At 36.2% G+C, this 25,659-nt stretch overlaps 3 protein-coding genes across 4 annotated transcripts in view; 2 read left to right on the top strand and 1 right to left on the bottom strand.

Annotated features, from left to right (window-relative positions):
• LOC140151373 (protein PHTF2-like) overlaps window positions 1-1,205 on the top strand; it is a 43,545-nt gene extending 42,340 nt beyond the window's left edge. The window contains exon 18 of the transcript XR_011858933.1: window positions 30-1,205. The gene's annotated coding sequence lies outside the window, so the exon portion shown is untranslated. The remainder of the gene's footprint in view (window positions 1-29) is intronic.
• A 798-nt stretch (window positions 1,206-2,003) lies between these two features.
• On the bottom strand, window positions 2,004-15,551 carry LOC140151371 (mitochondrial fission factor-like). Its single transcript, XM_072173683.1, has 6 exons — window positions 15,377-15,551; window positions 11,262-11,450; window positions 10,486-10,624; window positions 8,357-8,431; window positions 7,231-7,375; window positions 2,004-6,383 (listed from the first exon to the last, which is right to left on the bottom strand). Exons 2-6 carry the CDS (start codon window positions 11,373-11,375, stop codon window positions 6,179-6,181), a joined length of 678 nt encoding a protein of 225 aa, XP_072029784.1. The 5' UTR covers window positions 11,376-11,450; window positions 15,377-15,551; the 3' UTR covers window positions 2,004-6,178.
• Window positions 15,552-15,735: 184 nt separating this feature from the next.
• Window positions 15,736-25,376, top strand: LOC140151370 (programmed cell death protein 2-like). 2 transcript variants are annotated; one of them, XM_072173681.1, is made up of 5 exons: window positions 15,736-15,886; window positions 19,593-19,756; window positions 20,564-21,169; window positions 22,011-22,162; window positions 23,658-25,376. In XM_072173681.1, the coding sequence occupies exons 1-5, from the start codon at window positions 15,782-15,784 to the stop codon at window positions 23,858-23,860; spliced, it is 1,230 nt and encodes a 409-aa protein (XP_072029782.1). In that variant the 5' UTR covers window positions 15,736-15,781; the 3' UTR covers window positions 23,861-25,376. The 2 variants fall into 2 exon arrangements, with proteins under 2 accessions (XP_072029782.1, XP_072029783.1); XM_072173682.1 differs by having other exon boundaries at window positions 15,786-15,875.
• The last annotated feature ends 283 nt before the right edge of the window (window positions 25,377-25,659 follow it).

Genomic DNA, 25,659 nt, shown 5'->3' with positions numbered 1-25,659 from the left:
TTGGATCAAAAGTTTAAATCAAAAATCAGGTCTATTATATGAACACAATGTGCCACTTTAGATGGCGGTTTAATACCATTCATCAGCTGCGTTTGATAACCCACCCTGTGGTTGCATTGTCATGTGCTAGTTGTGGGAATGTCACATGTCATATTGTGTTCATTCCATGGATACATTGGGTCAAAATGCAATTAAATTACTCAGATTTAGTGAAAAGCAAAACAAGTTGTTCACCTTGTCATGAATTCAGAAAAAAATGTGTGTAGTGTATATCTGACCTATGATGCATTATAAATATTGTTTTGTGCAACATTTCTTCTACCTGACACCGGCACAATTGAGCCCAAAGCGTCAGGTTTGATAATTCCTTTCTTGGTAAATTTGCGCCATTATGTTAGGGTCATTCAACATTTACGCCATACATAAAAGGTGTACATATTTTTTCAGCACCTTCACCTCCCTCGAGATATGTACATAAAATTGGCGAAAATTCCATCACTTTCCTGCAGGGGAAAGAAATCACCATTTATATCATTTTTAGTATGTAAACACCATGGTTATTGTTTTATGCTTTCCTTCCTCCCCTCATACATATGCTTGGTATGTGTGGAAAAATGGTGAAAATGTTGAACGACCATTTAGGTGAATTGTCAAACCACTATCAATATAAACTAGCTACTAGCATGATGAATATTGTGCTGTGAATTATGATTGCTGAACTGAAGTTTGCATTTGAGTGTTAGAATAAAAAGAATATATTTGTGTCTATTCTAATAGTGGAAATATTTTTATAGACAATTAACAATATATTATTAATGGATCACACAACTGATTTGATCAACGATTGATCTGTATGCTTTCCTCGAGGCAGTAATTTAGATATTGTTTTTTGTATCTCTAAACGTAATGATGATATATGTAACTATATAAAAGTATTAATTTTCAGAAAGGAAACAATGCAAGGAATCTAACTAGCATAAGAGATTCTTGCAAAAATGAGCAGTATTTGAGAAAGTCACAAAAATTGATTTTACTTCACTGTCTCAAGGAAGGCATATGGACTATATTAGTATGTGCTTGGGGTTTTGAATTGTTTGCTTAGGTGATGATGTAGTGTTGTGTATTTTTGTGGATACACAAAATGGTTTATGATGATGTAACACATAGTGTGTAATTGATGAATAAAAACTAGTAGTATCAAAGAGCATAGTGTGTTTTGTATTGGACTTGGTTTGTGTGTCTATTATTTAGTACAACCTTTGAGCGAATGCAAGAGATGGGATTGTTCACCCTTTAACCAAACCCCTAGATCATTTGGAATTTGTCATTATAACATTGTCATATTATTGATCTACCAAGAACTCGCTTTCACTCAATGGCCCATTTAAAAAGCACATAATTCCATTCAATGTTAAACATTTTAACATTATGGGGAGTGTGTAATCGTTAGCATACACTTTTCAGTGGGAGATAAATTGTGCTGCTTGGATGATATGTGACACAATCTGGTCCATGGGGGCAAAAGGAGGCATTTAAAAAAATTGAGTTACAGTAATTATTCAATTACTGAAAACACAAAAGAAACCAATGGTTCTGAAAAAATTGGGTAATTTGTTTGTCTTGTGATTTTGGTAGTTTCATGCCTCATAGAATCAAAATGGTTATTACAGAGAGAGATTGGGGAACTTCTTAGATTATTTGACCAATGGATTCCAACTGATTTGTTTGGTAACCCTGTAAAAATAATACTGCTATATGGACATCAGCATCCACTTCTTGTGTTACCTCTGGCATATGGGATTGCAGTGCAAGTATGCTTTTACGGGCCTTCTTGGCTGAGACAATTGTTTATACTTGATATATTAGTCTCAGTTATTGACATGGCTTATGCATCTTGTATGTATGACCTCAATTTTTTTTCACAGATGAGATTACAAGATGTTAGTGTGTGTTGTAATGGATCAAACATGTTCAACAAACAAACAGTTACGCCAATGGGTACCCTAAATCACACAACAGAATACTATTATTTATTACAACTTTCAGTGAGTTTATTAAGTTATATACATACATAATAATAATTATATCACAGTCATGAAAATATGAGTATCTACTTTCATTGACATTAACAGCAAGAAGATCAAGTTCAGAATAATTTATAGTCAAAAGTGTGCAAGTGCATTAGGTGACTTATTGGGATGAAATCAGAATGAAACCTAACAAAATTATTGAAATATATGCATAGTGTTTTACTTTACGTAAATGGAACAAAATTATCAATTATATTGATTCAAGACAAGAAAAACTTCATCCTAAGACCATACAATCCTATTTTAGTCTCCACATAGAAAACTTAAAAAGAACTCAAAGGCAAACTTGAGATGATAAAAAATATAATGGCACATTCCAAGATTAACACAATGTTTTGATTCTTTTACTTTCTCTTTCAAACATTACACCACCTGTTCCAACATAATTATATTCAAACTTTGATATTATATATAACATTTTCACCCTGATGTGGCAGAGTCACTGCCATAACAGCGTGAAAAATGGTATAGCGTGTTGTCATGTACTTGTATAGTTTGATCAGCTCCTAATCGGCGAGCCTTGTAACATTAATATTAATTCGAAAATTGTCTTGTGACATCTTGCCAGAAGCATCACAAATTATCAATTCAAGTCCTATACTTTTTAACACACACAATACAGATTTAACAGATCAACTATATCACTTTCAACATAGATCTACTTTTAGGTGTAGTGGTAAAAGCCCAACAAAGTCCACCGATTACGAGCAGATCAAACTATATAGTGATGTACATGGCAAGTTAAAAAAATAATTTTGACTAAACTTCTTGAAAATCTGTAAGTGATTTACTACCTCCAGTTATAGAATAATAGGGCATTACATGTTAAAGGTAAGAACAAAATACAATGTTGCAATATCACTGGAAACTAACCATTTATAAAGTACCACAATTGAACACATGAATGCATACTAGCAACATCAGACCTGGGCATCAGGGTTCCCCCTATAGAACAAGTTGTTGGGTCATAACACACTTGTGACAGACCTAGATCTTTACAAGTATTGCAGATTGCATAATTTGAGAGCTACATTAACATCTTATAACCATGTCAGAATGTATTGTACTACAGACCCAAAACAATTCTGGAAGGGAACCCATATTTTTCAAATATTTCAGATTATGGGTAAGCTAGCATGAACCCATGTGTTGTGGTCTTGTCTGCTTCCAGAAAATAAGAGTTTCTTTACAACCAAATTCTACTCAAATTACAAGCACTTCATTTGAGGTATTGGACACTTCAAAGCAGGCAGAAACTATGTAACCAGTAAATGTACAGATGCACAATACAACATGGAAACACTTAGACTGTGTGTAGCAAGTAGTTCACTGGATCTGTACAATAACATTTTGCACAAGTTCCCACATTTAAAACCTAAAAGTTTTCACAAAATAAAAAAATTAACTTGTTTTACACACCTGGTCCAGTTAAGAATGTCACACACTACAGTTGTGTTTGGTTACAATGACTCATTAAGTAAGAAAAGATGCAGTTTTGAAGTTGCACTTTTGTTCATTCAACTCTCTCAAATCATGCAGAATTTAGAATACATAATGCAAGTTGTACATGTATGGACCCATTGTAAAGTCTACCCGGTGCGTAAAAACAAACTTGGCTGCCAATAACTTTTTACAATTTTTCAATTTTGTAAAACACTTTCTGATTTACCTTAAAAAGTATTATGGGGAACTTAGAGCTAAAGAACCCTTAGTTATACTGAAGGTGCCCGGTTTCACCTGATTTTGGCAGAATGTGCCCACATTTCCCATATTACAGTTCTGTCATTACAATGCATCTTGCTTTCTTATCACATGGGAAGATTCTCCATTTATACATCAAGGAGACTTGCATACTGGTAATAAATTAACTACACAGATATGGTGTTGAGGATGACTTCTTCATGAATAGTTTGCAGTAATTGGAGTATTTGAAGTCACTTCCTGAAATGAAGGTTGACAATACAAGGAGAACTACTCAAAACATGCTTCACACCGTACCGGAGGAGTTGCCAAGGGCAACCATCCTGGTCATTGCTCCATGTGTGCATCCTATGTACCAACCAAGTATGAATATGAATGTAATGATGCATTGTAATATGTGAATGGTATACTAGAGTAGTAACCTAAAATACCAAACAACTCAGTGTTGGAGAAAATTGTGAACTGGTAAAGAGAAAGTATAGAGGTAGAGAGCTACACTATTTTGGTCAGTATTGGGAAAGAGACAACAGCATCAAAAATAATTCAGGTGACAGTGTAAGGGTTGCAGATGGATAAATGATATCAAGATACAGACAGAATGAAGAATGCCAGATGCCACAAACAGACTATTAGCACTACCACCTTTGCATCCCCCGGGAGCAAACCAAACCAACCTTTTTAGGTTCCTTAGATGGCCCCTATATGGTTCTATAACTCAAGAAATATAGATCAAGCTGTACTTTTTCTGAATCCTTGAGATGAGAGGAATACTTTGGTATCACTTAGGGCTACTTTTTAATTTTGGGAACATCTTGAATGTGTTTTGGGACCATCTAAGGAACATAAAAAAGTTGGTTTGGCAGTAATGCTAGCACAGTCTAGTAGAGAATAGATGGGATAGAAATTGAACTCTTGTGAAAGCTTAAGCAGTACTGGTGAGCATCACCTACTAGAATTCAACTCCATGCTATGACTAATATTGCTGGGCTCTCTAGTACTTTCTCTAATGAGAGTGCAAGTCTTGACACATATGTATAATCTGCAGCACCTATCCAATATCAATTGAAACAAAATATTATACTCAATATATGGGGTGAGTCAGAGAGGATGTGAACTTGGGAATCTATTCCAAATCACTTCGTTCTGTCATCACGGAAGAGTGATTCCGAATATATTTTCCACCTTCATAACATCAACTGCTAAGCCCCTGTAATCTGTAATTATGCATAACAATCTGTCATTCTACCTTCATTAAAACCCTTGCCAAAGTGTCAAAATCATCAGCTTTAGTAAAAAAACTCTTCTTGAAAATTGAATTTCCTGCTGCTTAATGCTGCCGATTTAATACCAGATTTTATAGGTGAGTTTATTGTTCACCTCCTCTTTCATCTTTCTCCATGGAATGACTTTGCAAAGAAACTATTAGACAAAAAAAAACCCTGTTCTACGGGTGGATGGACCTTTTTTTTAGCTTTAAAAATCACCAAAATCTGTAAATAAATTGCCATTTTTTTGCAATTTCCCCTCGCTTTGCTCACATATTTTCTTTAGTCAAAGTAAATCTACTTTTTGCCCAAAACAGCTGCAGCTGATTTTACATGCATACAACATAACAATTTCCATCATACTCAATCTACTTTTGGCTGATTTGACATGCATACAGCAAATAAAAAAAATCAAATAATAGAAAATCTGGGTTGGTCGGGCCCGTAGAACAGGGTTATTTTTTGTCGCCTAATAGACCTTTTCCCAATAATACACTAATCCAGCCATAAAATACTTCCTTCAGCGATTATTCAATATCCATGTTTGAAAATCAGGGTTTTATGCATTGATTGAGAAAACTTCAACATGGATAAAAGAGTTGCGAATGTGTGACCTTCTGGAATAGTGCAAGATAGGATAGGGAAAAGGTATATTGTTCCAGTACTTGTTGTAATACATTTCTCAGTTGCATTCTCTGTGCAAGAAATGCATTCTCTGTACATTAGTTAGAGATATAAAATTAATAGTTGTTCATGCAATTTGAATTAACAGAGTATAATGGAGTTATCAGAAATGAGTTAGACTTATATATTTTACAACAAATAGTTGCCCTTTTTTCTCTTATTTTGCAAATAAAAAAGCCTACTGAGATAGCTTCTCATAACAGCATACAACCAGTAGGTGCTTCTGATGACGGCATTACTCATAAAATACAACATTTTCCTCAGTCGGGTGTATTTTGCCATGTCACGATTTCTCAAAAAACACCCAACTCTCCTGATCACAGTAAATAGTCCCACATACTTAATAACAGAGCACCCGAGTTCATTTAATTGGGTGTTACTTGTCACACAATCCATCAAAAAACACCCAAAATTGCTGAGCTGGGTGCTTTCCTGATTTCAGGAGAGCTTGTTCCATATGAATTGGACACATTTTAATCCGACGTAGGCGGCAACAATATAGTAGACGTCCCATTCCCGGTTCCTGTTTTCATGTTCTAGGAGAGCTACCTTTCTATTCAGCAGGTTGATGTGTCTTTGTATTGCCTGTATGTCCAATGCTGATGCGCTGTCAAGTGAACCCAGTGCTGGCAGTGAGTCGTTTCTGTTTGAAGGAAAAATATGAAAATAACATGTAAATTTAGGATATGAACCGAAAGTTTTAATTTTTTTTAAATATTCTCTTATGTATTTCTGTTTATTTTCAAACCTAATATGTGTATGTTCTCAGGACTTATGTGGAAGTTATTATATAGCCTATAAAATATCCTCTCAGTTACAAAGATACAGCACATGTTTGATGACGTTATTAAATGAATCTACAAAAAACAGCAACTTGCCCTCTCTCTTAACTGTTAGGAATATTATATGTGACTATATACCACGAATGAGCCGTAAATGTCCTAAATTGTATTCTGAGTTACAGTGTAAAATGTGCATAAAGGTTGTACTCATAGGTTGTACCTCAAGTTGGTGCTACATGTATATCATTTTAATAGTGCTAGTCAAACACCTTTTAAACCATTTAATAATTCTATTGTTGAAGAGGATAATAAGATAACAATCTATGTCTATAGAATTCTAAAATAGCTCTAGTCTTTGTTTGCTTTGGCTAAATCCTGTTCAAGTGGTGGGTTACAAAGCATTGCATTTTGTCTAGGTATGTATAACCAACAATTGCCAATGAGAGGACATTCCTGAACCTCGTTGACTTGGGGATGATTTGTAATGACCCCCAATTATGACTGTTATTTATTACCATTTTGTTGAAGGATGAAAGTTCAACAAACCATAACCATGCTTAAATCAAACGATATACCATTTTAAAGCTTATGATATTTATTTTCTAAACACAAAATAAAACAAAATTGACCGGGCCGACTTTGTTTGTGGTGTACGGTCACATACTTTGGCAGAAAACATGTTGCTTTATGAATCTGTGACTACCTTACCTTGCAAGCCCGCCACTGGTGTTGGAGCCACGCTTTGGCGTATCCCCTTCTTCATTTATAGTTTGATTACCAGCCATAGGAAAATTATACTCCTCAAGAGTCAGTGTGTGAGGGGGTGTGGATAACCCTAGTTGGGTATCAGAAGCTGAAAGGTACAAGTTAGAAGTCATTTGTAAAATGTCTACTTTCCAGGGCTTCAAAAGATCCCTTGCAAAATATAGGAATGCTACAATACAGAAACATTTTGAACGAAAATATAGGACAAATATAGGACAGCGGAAGTTAAACACAATGGGCATCAGTGGCCAGTAACTATTGTTAAACAAAGAAAGTGCCGATGATAATTATGATAAATTTTTGCATTTTGCATTATGTGTGCATCATTATGGACTGGTATAATGTCTATAAATAATGTACTGGGTAAAAAAATAGAGACCATTCAAATCTACTCGCTGACTTTCTGAAAATTTACAACTGTGCAAGAAGTGCACAGAAATTTTCAGGTTTCCATAAAATTTGCTAGTTCAAGTGAAATTGAAACATTAATTCTCTAAATCAAAAAAAAATATAGGAAGAGAGTTGGAGAATATAGGGAAAATAGGAAATATAAGGCCACTTGAAACCCTAGCTTTCTTTTTTTTAAAGGTTAGCATGTCCAGAAAGATACAATCTCAAAGTGAGTATGGTATACAATTATAAACTGTGTATGAGTGTGATTTAAAAACAGGGTTGTAGCCACGGTGGTCGGCACTGGTCGGCAGTAACCAGTACTCAGCCTGACCGCTACACTCAAGGGAATTATAAGTCTTGCCGACCAGCACTAAAATGACAAATTGTCCTCAAAACAGCTGTCTAATGTCAAGTAATTGGCATTCTGATTCAATTTTCTCTTCATTTTAGCTGGCACTAAAATTTGGCCTGTTTAAAAGGGAATATATTTCAAACATTACACAAAGACAGTTGGTGTGGTGATAAGGTGTGATCTTGATACACCATCCAGGAGTCCTGTTTTTTTGGTGCTAATCTCACCTTATATTGCCTTGTGACTTTCACAAAACCAAGTCCTTAAATACCAATATCATCAAAACTGATGTTTAATCTCCCTGTAAACACAGCCCTTACATACCTGAGGGGAACTGTGCCATGTCATCAAGATTCATTTGTCTCGGTCCTTGCCTCAGCCCAAGATGAGAATTAGAACCTGAAAAGGAACATTGTAAAATACAACCAGGTATGTGATAAATATGTCATGAAACATATTCTACTAATCTCCCTCATGCAATGAAGCCATTTTTTTTTATCTGTATGACATAAATCATTCAAGTACTTTTGAGAATTAGCAACAGAATCAAAGACCATAACTACTGTGCCACACTGCTCTCCTCTTACATCCAGATCTTCACCAATATACCTGCTTATTTTCCTCCTCCCCATTTATATCTGGCATATTAGTAATCAGTCTCTCCCGGCACTCACAGCAGTAACACATGGGTGTATTACTGGTGCAAGTGACATCTGAAGAGTCTCTGCAATTCACACCTATTAAAGCTAAATAACAATATGTATCATGCCAGTAAGTGATTGTTGTGTGTCTGGATGAAGAGAATAGTATTTCCCCAAGTAAACACAGGACACTGACCAAGGTCAGATGGACTTGTGGTTTGGAAAGTGTTGAAAACAGTCATAATTGGGTGTGATAATGCTCCACTTTGGGGGTCTATTACATCATTTAGAAATCAAATGATTGTAATTGTATATGAGATAATCTGTTACCTTGGTACTTTGTGATCATGTTTACATAGCTAATTTCTTTGTGACTCTCATTTCTGTAGGTGCGACGGTCAATTGAAAAGAGGAAGTTATGGCAATATTTTACAAGTGTTACTTGGTAGGGTAACACTCTTGGCAGCCATGTTTTTTAATGGTTTTAGATGTCACTGCATGCAGTAACATTTTAAAATGTGACCTCAAATTGACCTCATTTGAAGGGCGCCGCCAAAATATGGACTGGTGTGTGTTACTTGTAGCAGTAACAAATGTGTGTTACTGCTGTAAGTGCTGGGAGAGACTGGTATTGAGCTGACTATTTGCTATCTATTCTTCCCTGAAGTTCCCTCCCTCCCTCTTTACACACTAACCTCCTATTATAATTCTATCTGATACATTCATCATAGCATGAGCTGGACTATTTGCTATCTATTCTTCCCTGAAGTTCCCTCCCTCCCTCTTTACACACTAACCTCCTATAATTCTATCTGATACATTCATCATAGCATGAGATGGATTATTTGCTATCAGTTCTTCCCTGAAGTTCCCTCCCTCCCTCTTTACACACTAACCTCCTATTATAATTCTATCTGGTACATTCATCATAGCATGAGCTGGACTATTTGCTATCAGTTCTTCCAGGAAGTTCCCTCCCTCCCTCTTTACACACTAACCTCCTATTATAATTCTATCTGGTACATTCATCATAGCATGAGATGGATTATTTGCTATAAGTTCTTCCCTTAAGTTCCCTCCCTCCCTCTTTACACACTAACCTCCTATTATAATTCTATCTGGTACATTCATCATAGCATGAGATGGATTATTTGCTATAAGTTCTTCCTTGAAGTTCCCTCCCTCCCTCTTTACACACTAACCTCCTATTATAATTCTATCTGGTACATTCATCATAGCATGAGCTGACTATTTGCTATCAGTTCTTCCCTGAAGTTCCCTCCCTCCCTCTTTACACACTAACCTTCTATTATAATTCTATCTGGTACATTCATCATAGCATGAGCTGGACTATTTGCTATCAGTTCTTCCCTGAAGTTCCCTCCCTCCCTCTTTACACACTAACCTCCTATTATAATTCTATCTGGTACATTCATCATAGCATGAGCTGACTATTTGCTATCAGTTCTTCCCTGAAGTTCCCTCCCTCCCTCTTTACACACTAACCTCCTATTATAATTCTATCTGGTACATTCATCATAGCATGAGCTGGACTATTTGCTATCTGTTCTTCCCTGAAGTTCCCTCCCTCCCTCTTTACACACTAACCTCCTATTATAATTCTATCTGGTACATTCATCATAGCATGAGCTGGACTATTTGCTATCAGTTCTTCCCTTAGGTTCCCTCCCTCCCTCTTTACACACTAACCTCCTATTATAATTCCATCTGGTACATTCATCATAGCATGAGCTGGACTATTTGCTATCAGTTCTTCCAGGAAGTTCCCTCCCTCCCTCTTTACACACTAACCTCCTATTATAATTCTATCTGGTACATTCATCATAGCATGAGCTGGACTATTTGCTATCAGTTCTTCTGAGTCATCTGGAGGTGTCATCAAACCAGAAAGTGGCTCATCTTCTGGACCCATACTAAGTCTCTCTGGCACCTGTGTAGAAATATTAGCCACATCATAGAACAGTTTACAAATAAGTCTTCTATATGTACAGAGGAAATAGGATATATCATTTTTTTGTGATACCCATGGTACCACATGCATTCTAGAGCTTCAGACTGACGAGTGCAAGCTCAGTTAAATACGTTTAGGACTGTGTACATATTGCAGTACACATCTTGTTGCTAAGAGGAGAGACACACCAAGACCACTCCATAAGACACAACAGGACCCCTCCATAATAAACAACAGATTCAGTGATGGGTGCTTTCTCTACAACATGAGGCAAAATTCTTTTTCTTGGACACATTTTGATATAAAATTGGATCGGTTGAGCCCATATTTATTGGTCGAGCTATGAGTTTTAAAATATTGGACGAGACGTAGTCGAGTCCAATATTTTACAACTCATAGCGAGACCAATAAATATTGAGCGTCAAAGCATCAATTTTATCATTATTATGTTTTGGATCCAATATTATCACAACTTGGATCCATCAAAACATAATAATGACCCAACCTGTATTTATTTATTTACATGTTGGCTCTAACAATCAAAATACACTATCAGCTGTTCATCCCTGAACTTCTAGTACAAATCAATGTGCATTACCATTATCACTGTGCTTACCTGCATTTTGGAGTTGATAGCTGCTGAATACTCAGCTGTGTAGCGTATCTGTGTCAGCTCATCCATCTCCTGTTCCATTTGTGTCAGTATATTGGTTCTCTCTGAACTCCCCATAGCATGCGTTCTGCTATAGTTTGCAACAATCAGATGTACTTTTCAGAATTGATTCACCCGAATTTGAAGCAGCTAAAATTGATTAAAAAAACCAAGAAACGCAAATTATATGCTTGTTTTTTACCGGTACCAGAGTAATAAAATCATGTTGTTATTAAAATCATTAATTACAATAATAGCGTATGGTATCATGTATTTTCAAGCGTGTTTGACATCTTTTTACTACAAATGAGTGAAGCATATTGACTGCGTTGAACCAAGCATAAAATGTGGTAAGTTTAACTTAAACTTTACTATTGATTGAGAAATCTATCTACTATCCACAACGACACGATAGTTACTGCGTGGATAGAAGATAGAGTGTGGAACTATATAATAACAACTACTTCAGTCATTCAATAGTCGCCAATTTTCAAATGTATTGAACCAATTCTTTGTGAAGTTTAATGTTACGGTACTGAAATTTATTTTGATGACATATCTGTATCTTCAGAGCAAACTTTTGGTGATCCCCGTTATCTTTTTTTACCGTTTGAAAATGAACTTTTTTCTGGCGTCAAACGAGCAAAAATTTCGATGACTGAATATACTCAAATTTCATTTATCTGTAATTTTGGTTATAATTTTTTGTTGGACATGGTATATTTTTTTCTGACTTTAGCTGGAAGCTAATTTCAAGTGGTCATGATGGATTTTACTGCGGATTTGTTTGTTTTCATTGTATATGATATCTCACTGGAGTAGTCTTTCTCCCCCGCTTCTGTTTAAATTATTCGGCACACAGATTTTTGAATATGTGCATATTTAATTATATAGCACTAATTTGCATACAAAGGGGTAAATAGAAAAAACCGACATCTCTTTTAAAATGAACCCAAACACGATATAGTTTACTTAAAAAGAAACATCGCTAGCTAGTATGTTCCACGATGTACACAAATTTTAGGTATGCCAGGTGAATTCAAATTTGCCATCAAACTGCATCATTTTATATCAAATTAAAGCCCTTGAGTAAAGAAAGCCAAAACTGAAAACCGTTTTGTCATAGCACTTTCCGTAGCAAAAGTTACATCTTGTCAAAGATTGACTTTCATCAAAAAGATTCAGCTAGCAAAATTCCAAAAAAAAGCATTTCGGTGGTGTTTCTAGATCTTAGTCTCATGTTGATCTAGCAGCTTTTTTAATGGAACTGCTATCAAAATCCTCTAAAATTCCATGTGCGGTTGTCTTATCACCATAATAAAAAAATATATTTGGGTTAAGTGAAGTATAGACAACATATTTATGTAGGTTTCCTTCTTAGGCCAGTTCTTTTATATTTCTATGTAAATTATGTATTGTGTTCTAGGCGAATTTGGCTGACTAGCAAATGTGTTAATTAAGGTTTGCCTGGGATACCTACAAATTTGATAATTTTTCTATAAGTCTAAGTATTAAAGTTAATTTTTTATTACTTTCGTGGTCCGTAAAAGCAAGTGACAAGAACAGGTCGCCTACTACGCCGGCGCACCGCGCCGAAGACCAATGCAATGCATGAATGGGTCAACGGGCTTGTTGTCAAGTGCGTTGATCAGCCAATCAACGTGATTGTTTATTTCTTGTGTATGTACGCAGTACGCTCGTCTACGCTTGGCGCAGCTCGGACCACGGAAGTAAGAAAAAATTAACTTTAGGGTACATGCCACTAAATAGCTTTCCATAGACTTTACGTGCAACATAGGGGTCACGTTTTAGGCTATAAGTCGAGTTACGTCTTACTTTGAAATATATATTTGATATCATCTTAAGGGATCTAAAATGAGCGTTTATTGCGTTTCGACAGTATTTTTTGTGGGACATGAGAGCACCTTAGACCTATCGAATTGCATTCTGAATACGAAGCATGTCTTTCTGATATCAAATAATTTTCATTTTTTGAAAATCACAATATAATACAAATTTTATGACAAATTATAAAAACTTGATATTTTTCAAAATTTTGATATATAACAGTCCTCGAAGTAAACTATATAAATCTAATGATATATTCTTAAAGTGTATGTAGCAGGGAGGAAAAGCCGACGGTCAATTGAAAATTTTGACCTTTCATATTGAAGATATGGATTTTTTCCCAAAAACACCTAATTTTTTTTGGTGTTTTGGGAAAAAAATCCATATCTTCAATACGAAAGGTCAAAATTTTCAATTAATCGTCGGCTTTTCATCCCACCTACATACACTTTAAGTATAAATCATCAGATTTATAAAGTTTACTTCAAGTACTGTTAAATATCAAAAATATCAATTTTAATGATTTGCCATAAATGTGTATTAAATTGCGAATTTCAAAAATCAAAATTATTTGATATCAGAATGACATTCTTCGATTCAGAATGCAATCGATATGTCTGATGTGCTCTAATGTCCCAAAATAAATACTGTCCAAACGCTCATACCCCAGCCCTTAATCAGAACAAAATTCTGCATAACATATCTGAAAATGACACCATATTTTAGGTCTACTTTTTGAGAAAAATAGCGCTATATAAAAAGGCCCGATTTTCCCGTGTTTACGTCCGACTGCTAACCGCGTTTTGACCTCGTGTGTTCATGCGCTCATCATCGTAAACATCACTCAAATTTTCACGTTTTCTGTTCAAATTAGTAGAGATCACATTCACAAGTTCTAGCAAAACACGATTTGCAACACTAAAATTGTTAATATTGTACCGATTTTGCACAGTTTTTATGCAAAGTTGGGACTATAGTCGTGATAAACTTTTACCGGAAACCGCTTCACTGGCGGATTTAGTGGTATGAACCAACGCTCTGCAGGGTCTATTGTTCTATTGTTTCCTATTAGAACGCTGACATATTGGAAAATGTTGCCAATCAATATTCATGAGAGTGTACATTCGACGTCCAGTTTGCGAAATTGGGTGAGTTGTGTTTGGTAGGTGTGAAATACAGCTGACTGGGCGTTTTAATTACGTAACGAATAAAGGCATTGACATCGTCGAATGGCTGCCCAGTGCTGTTATGTGTTTAGTTATTATATAGGCCTAATAATTATTATTAAATGTATTCATCATTCCTTTCTTTTTCCTTCTCTATACTTATTCTTTCCTAGACCTACACTGTCTTTATCACTCCCTCGCTCTCATTGTCCCCTCTCACCCTCCCTCTCTCATTCCCATCATTTTTCTTATATTTCTATTTATCTACTTGTCTTTATTATATCTTTTTATTTCTGCCTTCCTCCAGCCCTCTCCCATTCTCCATATCCCCTCCTCCCTTCTTCCTCCCTCCTCCCCTCCCAAGACTTCTTACAGAGGTGAATCTGCCCCTCCCCAACCCCCTCCCCTCTTTAGGCACGCCACTATTTCTATACCAATCTCCTTCTTAAAATAAAATTAAATGGAAATTTCTTAAAAACAACCTTTATAGGCCTATACTTATATTTACATGTATACGTATAGCGATTACCATTATAGTGTAATATAGATATATGGACTGCACATGGCAGCCTTCATACATTCTAATGTGTGTCGATCACCAAGAGCATTCAATTTATTTAAATGAAACGCCTATCGTCAGGTGGGTGGTAAAGATGATTGCATCGACAGCTAAAGCCTCCTTATAGTCTTCAGACCCACACAAGCACACATTTGGGATACATGATTACAATGGTACCACTTTACACATGACTGCCCTTACACATGACTGTAGTGTGGTCACTTATTGATACCGCCTGTTGTGTAGAGCGTTAATATGATGCCGGATCAGTGACCAATTTAATGGCGGAACCCCTTTCTTCGAAACAATGGTACCACTTTTATGAATAGCCTGTCGCAACTTCTAATCGGCATCAAAAGAACAAAAGATTATATAATCTATTGCGACTCTATTTCTATTAAAAGCTCTTTGGTATGAACCCTTTAGTTTGGCCGTCATGGCTGTTGAATTCGTCATGCTCAATAATAAAAGTGAAAATAAACCAAATGCTACCACTTACCTGTAGACAGCAAAATTATTCAGAAAAGATAACGATCGAAGGAAGAACACTTTCCTTAATTCGCCAACCACATTTAACATGAGATCAGCCTTTAAACTTGGATTAAATCTGCGATAAAAAGTGGAGTTCCTTCCCCGTAAAAGTTTCCATTGGTTATTTTCTGTCACAGCCAAATTCCTTTTCTCTTGGAGAACCACTTACTGGAGAAAAACACACATTTCCAAGAATGTCAAAGATTTTCTCATTCATTCGCTTCAATTGTAAATAGGAAATGTACCTAATACAGTAAATGAATAATGCAATTAATTATATTGTACATTTATCCCCTGTTTTACTGTAATTTTCAAAAAGAATAAGAGGGACTGAATGTTCTGGGGAATTTCCCAATTTAACCAACAAACGAACAAACAAGATGTCAGCGCCCATGTCGCCTCCCGTGTTGTTGGGTGTATGCGATGAAGAAGTCAAAGAATTGAGTCAAACAACTTGGACATTCAACAAAATAGGTGGTTCTCCGGTAAGAGTATCTACGTTGTGCTGTTGACAAAATAATTTCAGTAAATTAGAATCATGTTTTTGCTCACTATATTAAATAGCCTAGAATGTTTGGTAAGCTTACCAGGTCCATGTTCCATGTTACTAATAAACTGGTTAGGCAGTTTTGTCTCATAAACTATTAAGCCTCATGCTCATCATAATTATACAGTGCAAAGTTCTATGTACACATTGCACTGGGTCACTGCACTTGAGATAATGGCCTAAATAAATGCATGATCCAGGGTCTCATATGCGAATGTTGTCTCATTTGCTGTCGGATCATTAAAATGAAAGTGGTTACATAGAGAAATCAGGCCAATTTTCACTAAACGAGCTTCTACTGAATGAAATAAAATATCCAGTTAAAATCCCATTCAGATTTTAAAACTATACACATTCTTCTCACAAAATCCGTTCATAAAATGTGTTTAGAAGCTTTCATTTCTCAGGACGGGAAAAGTAAATGTTGCAAAATCACCCTTTTTTACATGCGAAAGGGCAAAAATTAGCGTGAATCCAGTGAAATCCCGACATTCAAATGGCCCTCTCATGCGGTTGCTGATGATCCAATTCTTTTTTTCCCAAAGTGCATTGCAAAATTGATTATCTGCTTTAGAAGTATCTATAAAAACAATTCTGATAGGTCAAATATTTTTCCGGACTATTCAATAATGTAAAATATCCAATCGGTATCGTGTTATTAAAAGGTCAGGAAATAGCCCATTAGCATGAGCGTCATCACGACATCCCGGATCGTTGCTTGGGGACGCCGCCGCCATTACCGCTTCAATCAGCTGAGTGTAAAGACGTACTTCGCATCATTTCATTTAATTTTAACATTTCTTTGCGTTCAAAAAGATTGTTTTAGTTCTGATATACTATTTAAATTTTGCTGGAAGTCATTTGCTGGTTTAACAGAGCGGTGAATCAACAAAATATCGCATTTTATTTTATCCGTGTATGTCAAATCTCCCAACCGGACCCAAGGCCAAGTCGGCTTGAGCCGCAGAACTTGCACTGTAGGGGTAATAGGGTTTCCTGTGTGTTATGTTTTCTACGTTTGCGGTATATGATGACCTGACACGCGTAAGTTGTTGTGGTATTTGTGGAAAATGTGTAGTAATAAAAGTTTGTAAGAAACAGAAAACAACCAACACATGCTTCATGACCAGTTTGTGAATATTGATTGTGTCTTTCCCCCTCCAATTTACCCATGCACAACAATGGAGTGGTCCTAATTGCAAACTCCTGGGTGTGCTTATGCATTATTGATCAAGCCTAATCTCCTGTGCAATGACCCAGTGAATTGTGTACATAGAACTTTGCACTGTGTGTGGATGAGGAGGTCTATATCAAATGAGACAATACTGCCAAAACGTTTCCATATGAGCTAGCCACCCGTCTGGCCGTCATTTTAGACGGCCAGTTTGCTCCTGGGACGGGCAAAATTAATGCCTTTGACAGACTGCTATATTATAAATTGTATGTTTTGAGAAGCTAATTGACCTTTTTAGTAGACCCAATTTGTAGAACAAGGGCAAGGCCATATCAGCACATATTTGAACTCTTTGAACCCCCAATGGGCTTCAGATGTCTGGTAAATGTTTTAGAGGTCAAATTAGGACAGGCAATTTCATTCAAATGACGGGCAACCCTCAATTTCTAGCTAAGACCCTGGCATGATCACAATATAGGGTGCTTGCACTAAAGCCTAAAAAAAAAGGTTAAAGGGTTAATTGATAAAAATGACCTGCGTTGTCAAGTCAGTCAAGTGTATCTTTCGGTGAGAGCCTAGACACCGAAAAAAGGGGGTCTTTCAGTGAGAAGGTTCCAAAAAAGGGGGTCTTTCCGTGAGACTGGGGAAAATCCGACCAAAAAAGGGGTCATTCTTTGACACGGAGACTGCTACAAATTCGTCCAAAGGTAAGCAAAGGCTTGGGGATCGCATTTTTAACTATGACTAAATTGTTTCGGAATTGAGGTCCGCTAAAAGTAGACAATTTTGGGGGCTGTATTTGGTCACATGTCACGTTTTGAACAATGAGTGAAAACCGACTTTATTCGCTGGTGAATTGTCGCGACGCTGTAGTAGACAGTCGTTCCTGGAGAATGGCTGTATATATAAGTAGACATACATGCATACAATGCTATGCATATATCGTCAGCCTGCTACGCTAATTGCCTAAGTCATTTTTACATGTTTCTCATTTGCAATTTTGAATTTCTGAGTAATAAACCCATAATTAATCAAATTTCCAGCCACATTCTTCATTAACTTGTGGAAAACATCAAAACCATAACCTAACCTTAGCCTAAGTAACCTTAGTAACCCTAACCCAGAATCTTGCTGTATGAATTGAACCTAGGGTATCTTGCTCTAACCAAGGTAAGGTTGAACTGTTGAGCATCCTGTAGCTTCATGCATGGATGAATAAAACAGCCATATTAAAAGTTAATAAGTTTATTCTGTTTGACTGAAAACAAATAAAGGTCACACTGTCTTAGTATGGTGAGTGATGTGAATCACCGTTTGTTTTTTCCATTTGTCTTGTACTGTAGACTACTTAGTACATTGGTGTAGTTTAAGGGCTGAGATAGCAACACATCCATAGTATTTTTTGTGGGACATGAGAGCACATCAGACATCGAATTGCATTCTGAATATGAGGAATACCTTCTGATATCAAATAATTTTGATTTTTTTTTTAAATTCACGATTTAATACAAATTTTATGGCAAATTATTAAAAATTGATATTTTTGACATTGAACAATCCTCGAAGTAAAATTTATAAATCTTTGTAGTCAGAATGTAATTCGATGCCTAATATGCTCTCACTCATGTCCCCTCCAAAATGCTGTGCAAATGCTGCTATCCGAGCCCTTAATGGGACTAATGAATCAAAACAGTGTAGGCCACCTGCATAATGTTTCTAAGAATAGGAATTTGTTTATTAAAATGTTGGCATAATTTATGTATGACATTTTGGTCCATTTACATGTGACATTTTGGTCAGTCACAAATATGACATTGTGTATTATTTGCATGGAAAGACGACACACTTGTAAAATATCAACAGAAAATTGTTTTTATAGTTACCGTTATACCATAACCACTCGGGTATAAGCCCACCCCCTTAGATGGGCAATTTCACTTCAAAAATGGGGGTGGGCTTATAACCGGGGAGGGGCTAGTAGTTGAATTTAAAAATAAGAACAATCTGCCCCATTTGAATATGCCCGATTTACCAGCAATTTCTATCATCTATGTCAATTTATAAGTATAGAATGTTAATTTTTAACTGATATTTTTTTATATTTGATATAGTTTGTTTTTAAATGTGAAAGAAAAGCATTAATATGATTTAAGAACTAAGCCAAAATTACTACTGGGCTTATACCCGAGTGCACCCTTATTCTCAGAATGGTTTGAAAAATAGGGTATGGGCTTATAGCCGAAGGTGGGCTTATACCCGAGCTGTTACGGTACTATGAACATTTCAGTATCCAGAAATGATTTTATCAGCAAGGCCGCATACATGTAGAAAAGTATTTTATTTTCAAGTTCTAATAATAACTCTAATCATTAATTTTGTGTAATGGTTGTGAATATGTACTAAGCTTTGTAATAACTTCATAATTTTGATTTCTAATTTTTTTTAATTTTTTTTCATTTTCTACTTTCAGGATATGATGTACCCAGAGCATTACAAACATCCCAGATGTAATCTGTGTGGTCAAGCTCTCATATTAATCACTCAAATCTACTGCCCTCTTGAGAAGCGTGAATTTCACAGGACTCTCTATGTGTTTGGATGCGTCAACAAATCCTGCTGGAATAAGCAACTAAGGTAAAACTATTTCATTGTTTCATTCTTTTCTGGTTTTATAGTAAACAAGACAATGAATTTTTCCTTTGTTATGGTTAGAACATGAAGTGTAATAATTTTTACACAGAAAAAAGGATATTTTTTTATATATTTTCGTCCAAGTACAATAATACTTGAAATGTTACAAAAGCTACCAGTGTGTGCAAGGATATTAATTTTACAGAAGGGTATATTTGTTTTTATACCTTAATTTTCAAGGCCTGTTTACTTTTCATTAAACTTGACGTGTTTTTATGGTATATGGCCGCTTTCGCCAAACATTTGACAATCATTTAGCGATCACAACTGTTTACCAAACATTTACAGGCGTTTACGAAAAATGTTTGTGATAGGCAATTGTTTGATAAACGTTTGGCAAAAATGGCTATGTAGAAGGGCATTCTTCTTCCATAACTTCCAAAGTGCTCATTTTTTTCATACCAAAAAAGTATAGAATTTGCCAGGTTATATAATATACCTTTGCAGGGCAGCAGGGTGTAGCTTTGGGTTTCTTTAAAATCTTGCAAATTTAGTCTCTTTTGAGCTCATTGAAGTCACTCATCCCCCTCCCTGAATGCCTCCAAGCCTCATGTAGTTGAAGGTTTCTGGGCATATCCCTGGCTACTGTACTGTGTTGGTTTGTACGTGATTGTATAGGGTCTTCTTGGCAAGTAGGCTTTAAACATGTTAAATACTATACTAGTACTTTTACAATCATATGCTTTGGATGCACCAGTGTTTAGTGCTAAAAATTGACCACCCAATCTTGCTTTTGATCTTTATATCCAGCTGGACAATTCTGCGCTCACAGATTCCAACTAGACAACCATATGAACTACAGAGTAATACCAAAACCCAACCTGAACCGGTTACTATGGCAACAGATGAATGGTGTGATGATGCAGATGACTGGGGAATTGATGATGGTGGTGATGATGCATGGTCTGTTCCAACAGATGATATGATCCCAGATGAGAGAACTGCTAAAGCTAAATGCAGTAATGAAAGTGACATAGAATCAGCAGAATTGTCACAAAGGATTATGGGTATTAATTTACAATCGAACAGTAACCACAAAAAGGAGCTGAACAAGCATGGAGAAAAACATCAACAAGCAGAATCAGAACTCTTGAAATTTCAGTCATATTTTGTGAATGTGTTTGACGAATCAGAATCATATGATACCGAAATTACAGCTCATGAGCAGAAACTGATAAAAGAATACGAAAAGAGGGAGGGAGTTAACTTCAGGGAATGGCAACATGGTTCGGATGGTGCCACAGGTGGAAAAAGAGGTGGAGCAGAGTCATATGAGAAAGCAGATGTAAAACATGGGGACAAGTACTTCCATAAGTTTTCAAAGAAGTTAGCTCTGTGTCCAGAACAATGTATAAGGTGAGTTTCTATCTGATATGTTTCAAGATTAAAAACTATATGGCCAGGTGTGGCCACTGCCTGGCTTGATCTGCATCAACATTTCATTACAACATGCACAGTCAGTCTTAAAATGTATTAAGATTATCAAAGCGCAGGTATTCTACATCCTTTTACCAGTTCTCTCAGTCTACTGCAACTGCCCCCCAACTTGTGATGATGGTGGTGGGGTGAGGGCTTTGGTCCTGGGAAGGTACAATTCTGGTTTACTGTGCACACCCTGTGTTTTCAATACAATTCTGGTTTACCCTGCACACCCTATTTTTAGGGTTAGGGTGAGGATAAGGGTTAGGATTATACTTGTGGGCAGAATACCAGAATTATTTCCCTGGGAACCCTCCATCTATAATTGCAAACTTCTTAATCTTGCAGAAATTATTCAATAGTGTAATAATCAAGAATACAAGTAACACAATCATACATTTTTAGTTATACATAGCATAAAGCAGCTTCAAACGAATAGATGGAAACATAGAAAACAAGAAATTTATAAGACAAACAAGAGGTAATCCTACAGACAAACACACAGACATCCACGGACATCACACATTAACAGACCATGTACATCTTTTGAAATCTGGCATCTATAATAACTTGATCAAAGAGAATTAACATTCTCAATGAAGATCGAAGTGTTGGAAGGAAATATGCATTTTGGCCAAGATTTGGCGGTGGTGTTTTCAGCGCACAATAGTTTTAGAGGTGGTGAAAATGAACATTAAAATGTGACATGATGGCATGGGCTAAGTTTGCATGTTATCTACATAAGCCATAGTCATATTCTATAATTTTCTATTTACAGGTACAGTCTGAATGGTAGCCCTCTATTTCTCACATCACCAAACCAATCCAACCTGAGTATTCCATGTTGTGACCATTGTGGGGCATCTAGAATATTTGAATTACAGCTTATGCCTGGAATGGTTAGCTTACTGAAGGTATCGCATGATGCAGGTATAAAGGCTTCCATTTGTTGACCAAAAATGAACAGTGCATTGTCTTTGTTTATATTAATAGGTGAATTATGATAAAGCAGTATACATGGGCAGACATTCATCATTCTCTTACATCGATCAAATATTGAAAATTTGAAGTTGAACCCCGAGTTGAACATGTCATCACTTTTTCCTCATTATTGCCCAAAGGATCAATTAATTTTACCCTACTATATACATGTACACTCCTCAAAAGAATTAAAGGATCAGTTGAATAGAATCAGAGCTAATCAGCATTTTTGAAAACATTGGATATGATGATAATATTATTGATAATTGTGCTTGATCTTTCATTACATCACTTGTTCACTAAGCTGCAGACACATCGTGAGGGGGAGGGAGGAAAATGGAGGCCAAAATTTTGATTTTGAAGCCATTTTTCAAACGTCACCACGGTCAAGGTCAAATCACATATTGGGGCGGGTTTGTGTATGTGACGTGAGTGGAGGTCTATATGTCACATTAGTGGGAATAAGATGCCCTCAATGTATCCCCGGGGGTGGGAAAGTCATTAATGTAACCATACAAAAGATGACCACCGGCCCCTCCTCGTTTCTCTGAGGTTAGGGGTCTTAATCATGATCATTAAATGGTACAGAACGACAGAACATATAGAGTATTCATTTATGCATTACGTTGCACTAGTAAGGGAGCTCAATTATGACCCCTAGCATCAGATATGTGAGGAGGGGGCCGGGAGATCATCTTTTGTGCGGTTACATTAATGACTTTCCCCACCCCCGGGGATACATTGAGGGCATCTTATATCCACTAATGTGACGTATAGACCCAAACACACATCACATACACAAACCCATTTCAATATGTGACTTGACCTTGACCGTGGTGACGTTTGCTTCAAAATCGAAATTTTAGCCTCCATTTTCCCCCCTCCCCTCAAGATGTGGGTGATAGCAGATATTTGTAATGAGTGAATTTTGTTTACAACTTGGGGAACAAGTTATGCAATGAAAGATCAAACACAATTATCAATAATATTATCATCATATCCAATGTTTTCAAAAATGCTGATTATATTCAACTGATCCTTTAATTCTTTTGAGGAGTGTATTTCAAATCACTCAATGTATGAGGTTGAAAAGTGTACTGACTCTGAACACATTATGGAATTTTCTTCTTTCAAAGAAGATTGAACGAAGAATTGCTATTGAAAAAATGGCTGTTTCCCTGATATGTATTCACAGGTCTTTGACAAAGCAATTCTTAATTCGACAAAACTAATTTTATGATATGTATGCTTGCTTCGTTAGACAAAATTGATCGTGTGACAAATGACAATCACTAGCTTAGGTTAGTTAATTAGTTAATAAAGATTTACTTATCTTTGTTGAAAGAAGACATTTTTCTAATGTGAATAGGGTCTATGATGACTCCAAACATGACTCTGCTTGCATTTTAGAAGTATTTAACATTTTTGTTTTGCTTCATTGCAGATATATCTATTGAATTTGGAGTGGTTTTGGTTTACACATGTAGAGACAGTTGTTGGGGTTCAAGTCGCCATTATCTACCAGAATATGCTATCGTCCAGGCTGATCCAGACCAAGAGATACTTCGTAAGAAACAAGAGAAGTCTTTACCAGCAGCAACTGTTATGTCTAGTGAGGAGGCATGTGAAGAAAGCCTAATGGGCTAACAATTGTCAAATCAAAATTGAAAATGGTGAAATGGAAGTTATGTTAAAACATCTATTAAAATATGAAATAAATGAAACTATAATAGAAAATGTCAATTTCAAAATTTCATACAACTTCAGGTGAGAACTTGGCAAGTGGAATAGCAGGAGCCATATTTTTTCAGTTTTAGCCATTTAACTAAGGCCCCCAAAAAAGGTTCGTCTCAAAGCTCGTGCACGGATTTGTAAAATCACGCGATATGAAAAAAAAAGAAATGCAGAAATTTTTTTATTTCAAAAAGAATTTTTTTAATAATTTTTCCGGAAGAATTCGGCGAAAATCAGATTTTTTCTCCTCAAAATACCATAAAAATACCAAGTCGCCTTGAAGTCGGGAATAAAATTTGTGAACTTTTTTTGCCTAATAAATTGCAGTGTACTTAATTTAATACATTGATCTTATAGGAAAGATTGGAGGAAGCCAATGTTAACATTGGGCAGAGGGGGGCAACATGCCCCGGGCGCCACCCTTAGGGGGCGCCAAATTGACCAATTCAGCACCGATTCTGCACCCCTCCAAGCAATGAAAGTCAAAATTTTCGAGGAAGCGCATTTCAGCACAAAATCAATTGAAAGAACATTTTAAGACCGATATTCAACTTTTAGTAACCAAAATTAATTAGTGTATCGGTCTTATTTGTCCAAAATTGTCAAGAATGGGGGGGGGGCATTATGTATCCTTAGCTCCTAGCTACGCCACTGCCCGCGTCTAAGATATTCTCGGGTGGGGGGTAGGGGCGCCCATTTTGTTTCTTGCCCCGAGGCGCTACCAACCCTAGTTACGCTACTGCAATCAAAGTGAATTGGTATCACTTCCATGCGTATGTACACACACATTCGATACACGGTGTCCATTCAAATGAAATATTTAATTTACTGTAGGTCATGCTTCCCTCAGACTTTGAATGGCCAAGTTACCCCTTCTAGGGAACAAACCAAAATATTGATGAAGTCATTAGGGACAGAGTGGGTTAAAAGTGTTGATAACATATTAGTACAATGACAAAGTATTAATCAGTATTTGTCTTTGTTATGTTACTTACAATTTACATGTATGATCCACTATAAAGAACAAACATTGGAAATTTTGAAAATTGATGTAATTTGTGAGTGTTTGTGATTGAAAATTTGTAACACGATCTGGTCCATGGAGGCCAAAGGAGGCATTTTTGAAAATTGAGTTACTATAATTATTACATTATACAAACATTATGCTATCATACACTGAAAACACCAAAGGTCTAGCATACTTGGTTCTAAAGTTCCGAAGTTTTGTGATGTCTATTTTCTTTTGTATTTTATTGTTTTTTTACTCCATATTTTTGCCTTTGTCTTAATTTCAAATTTGCCGCCTTTGGCCTCCATTTACCAGATCATGTCACTGTCACATATATCAGTGTTTGTCTTTGTTATGTTACTTACAATTTGTATAATCCACTAAAACAATAAACATTGGATGGTTGGATAATAAAATTGATGTAATTTGTGAGCCTGTTTGTGATTGAATATTTTGTCATTTTGTAAACAAATAGCTATAGTGATTACGCATTGCGTAATATACACAGGGAAAATATGCCACTTTGTGAAAGGTTAGCACTTGCCAAATGATGTCACACAGCATAAAACCACATATAACAACAAAATCATTTGAAAGCACAAACCCATCAATGCTTAATTACCATCAAAATACGGAACATTCACCTACATGTATGGTCGTGTGTCCTGAACTCGCCACCCTTAGCGTTACATGACAAATATTA

Source organism: Amphiura filiformis, chromosome 4 (assembly GCF_039555335.1).
Source record: "Amphiura filiformis chromosome 4, Afil_fr2py, whole genome shotgun sequence".
Taxonomy (NCBI): domain Eukaryota; kingdom Metazoa; phylum Echinodermata; class Ophiuroidea; order Amphilepidida; family Amphiuridae; genus Amphiura; species Amphiura filiformis.
Note: the sequence above shows the minus strand (reverse complement) of the source record. Positions and strands in the feature narration are given on the sequence as shown.

Bases quoted from the DNA above. Each gene is read 5' to 3' on its own strand.
- LOC140151371 (XM_072173683.1), bottom strand. From the start codon at position 11,375: ATGGGGAGTTCAGAGAGAACCAATATACTGACACAAATGGAACAGGAG. The intron at 10,625-11,261 runs GTAAGCACAGTG...ATTTCTACACAG, and splicing joins CTATCAACTCCAAAATGCAG to GTGCCAGAGAGACTTAGTAT. The intron at 7,376-8,356 runs GTATGTAAGGGC...TGTACCTTTCAG, and splicing joins CATGGCACAGTTCCCCTCAG to CTTCTGATACCCAACTAGGG.
- LOC140151370 (XM_072173681.1), top strand. From the start codon at position 15,782: ATGTCAGCGCCCATGTCGCCTCCCGTGTTGTTGGGTGTATGCGATGAA. The intron at 15,887-19,592 runs GTAAGAGTATCT...TTCTACTTTCAG, and splicing joins ACAAAATAGGTGGTTCTCCG to GATATGATGTACCCAGAGCA. The intron at 22,163-23,657 runs GTATAAAGGCTT...GCTTCATTGCAG, and splicing joins GAAGGTATCGCATGATGCAG to ATATATCTATTGAATTTGGA.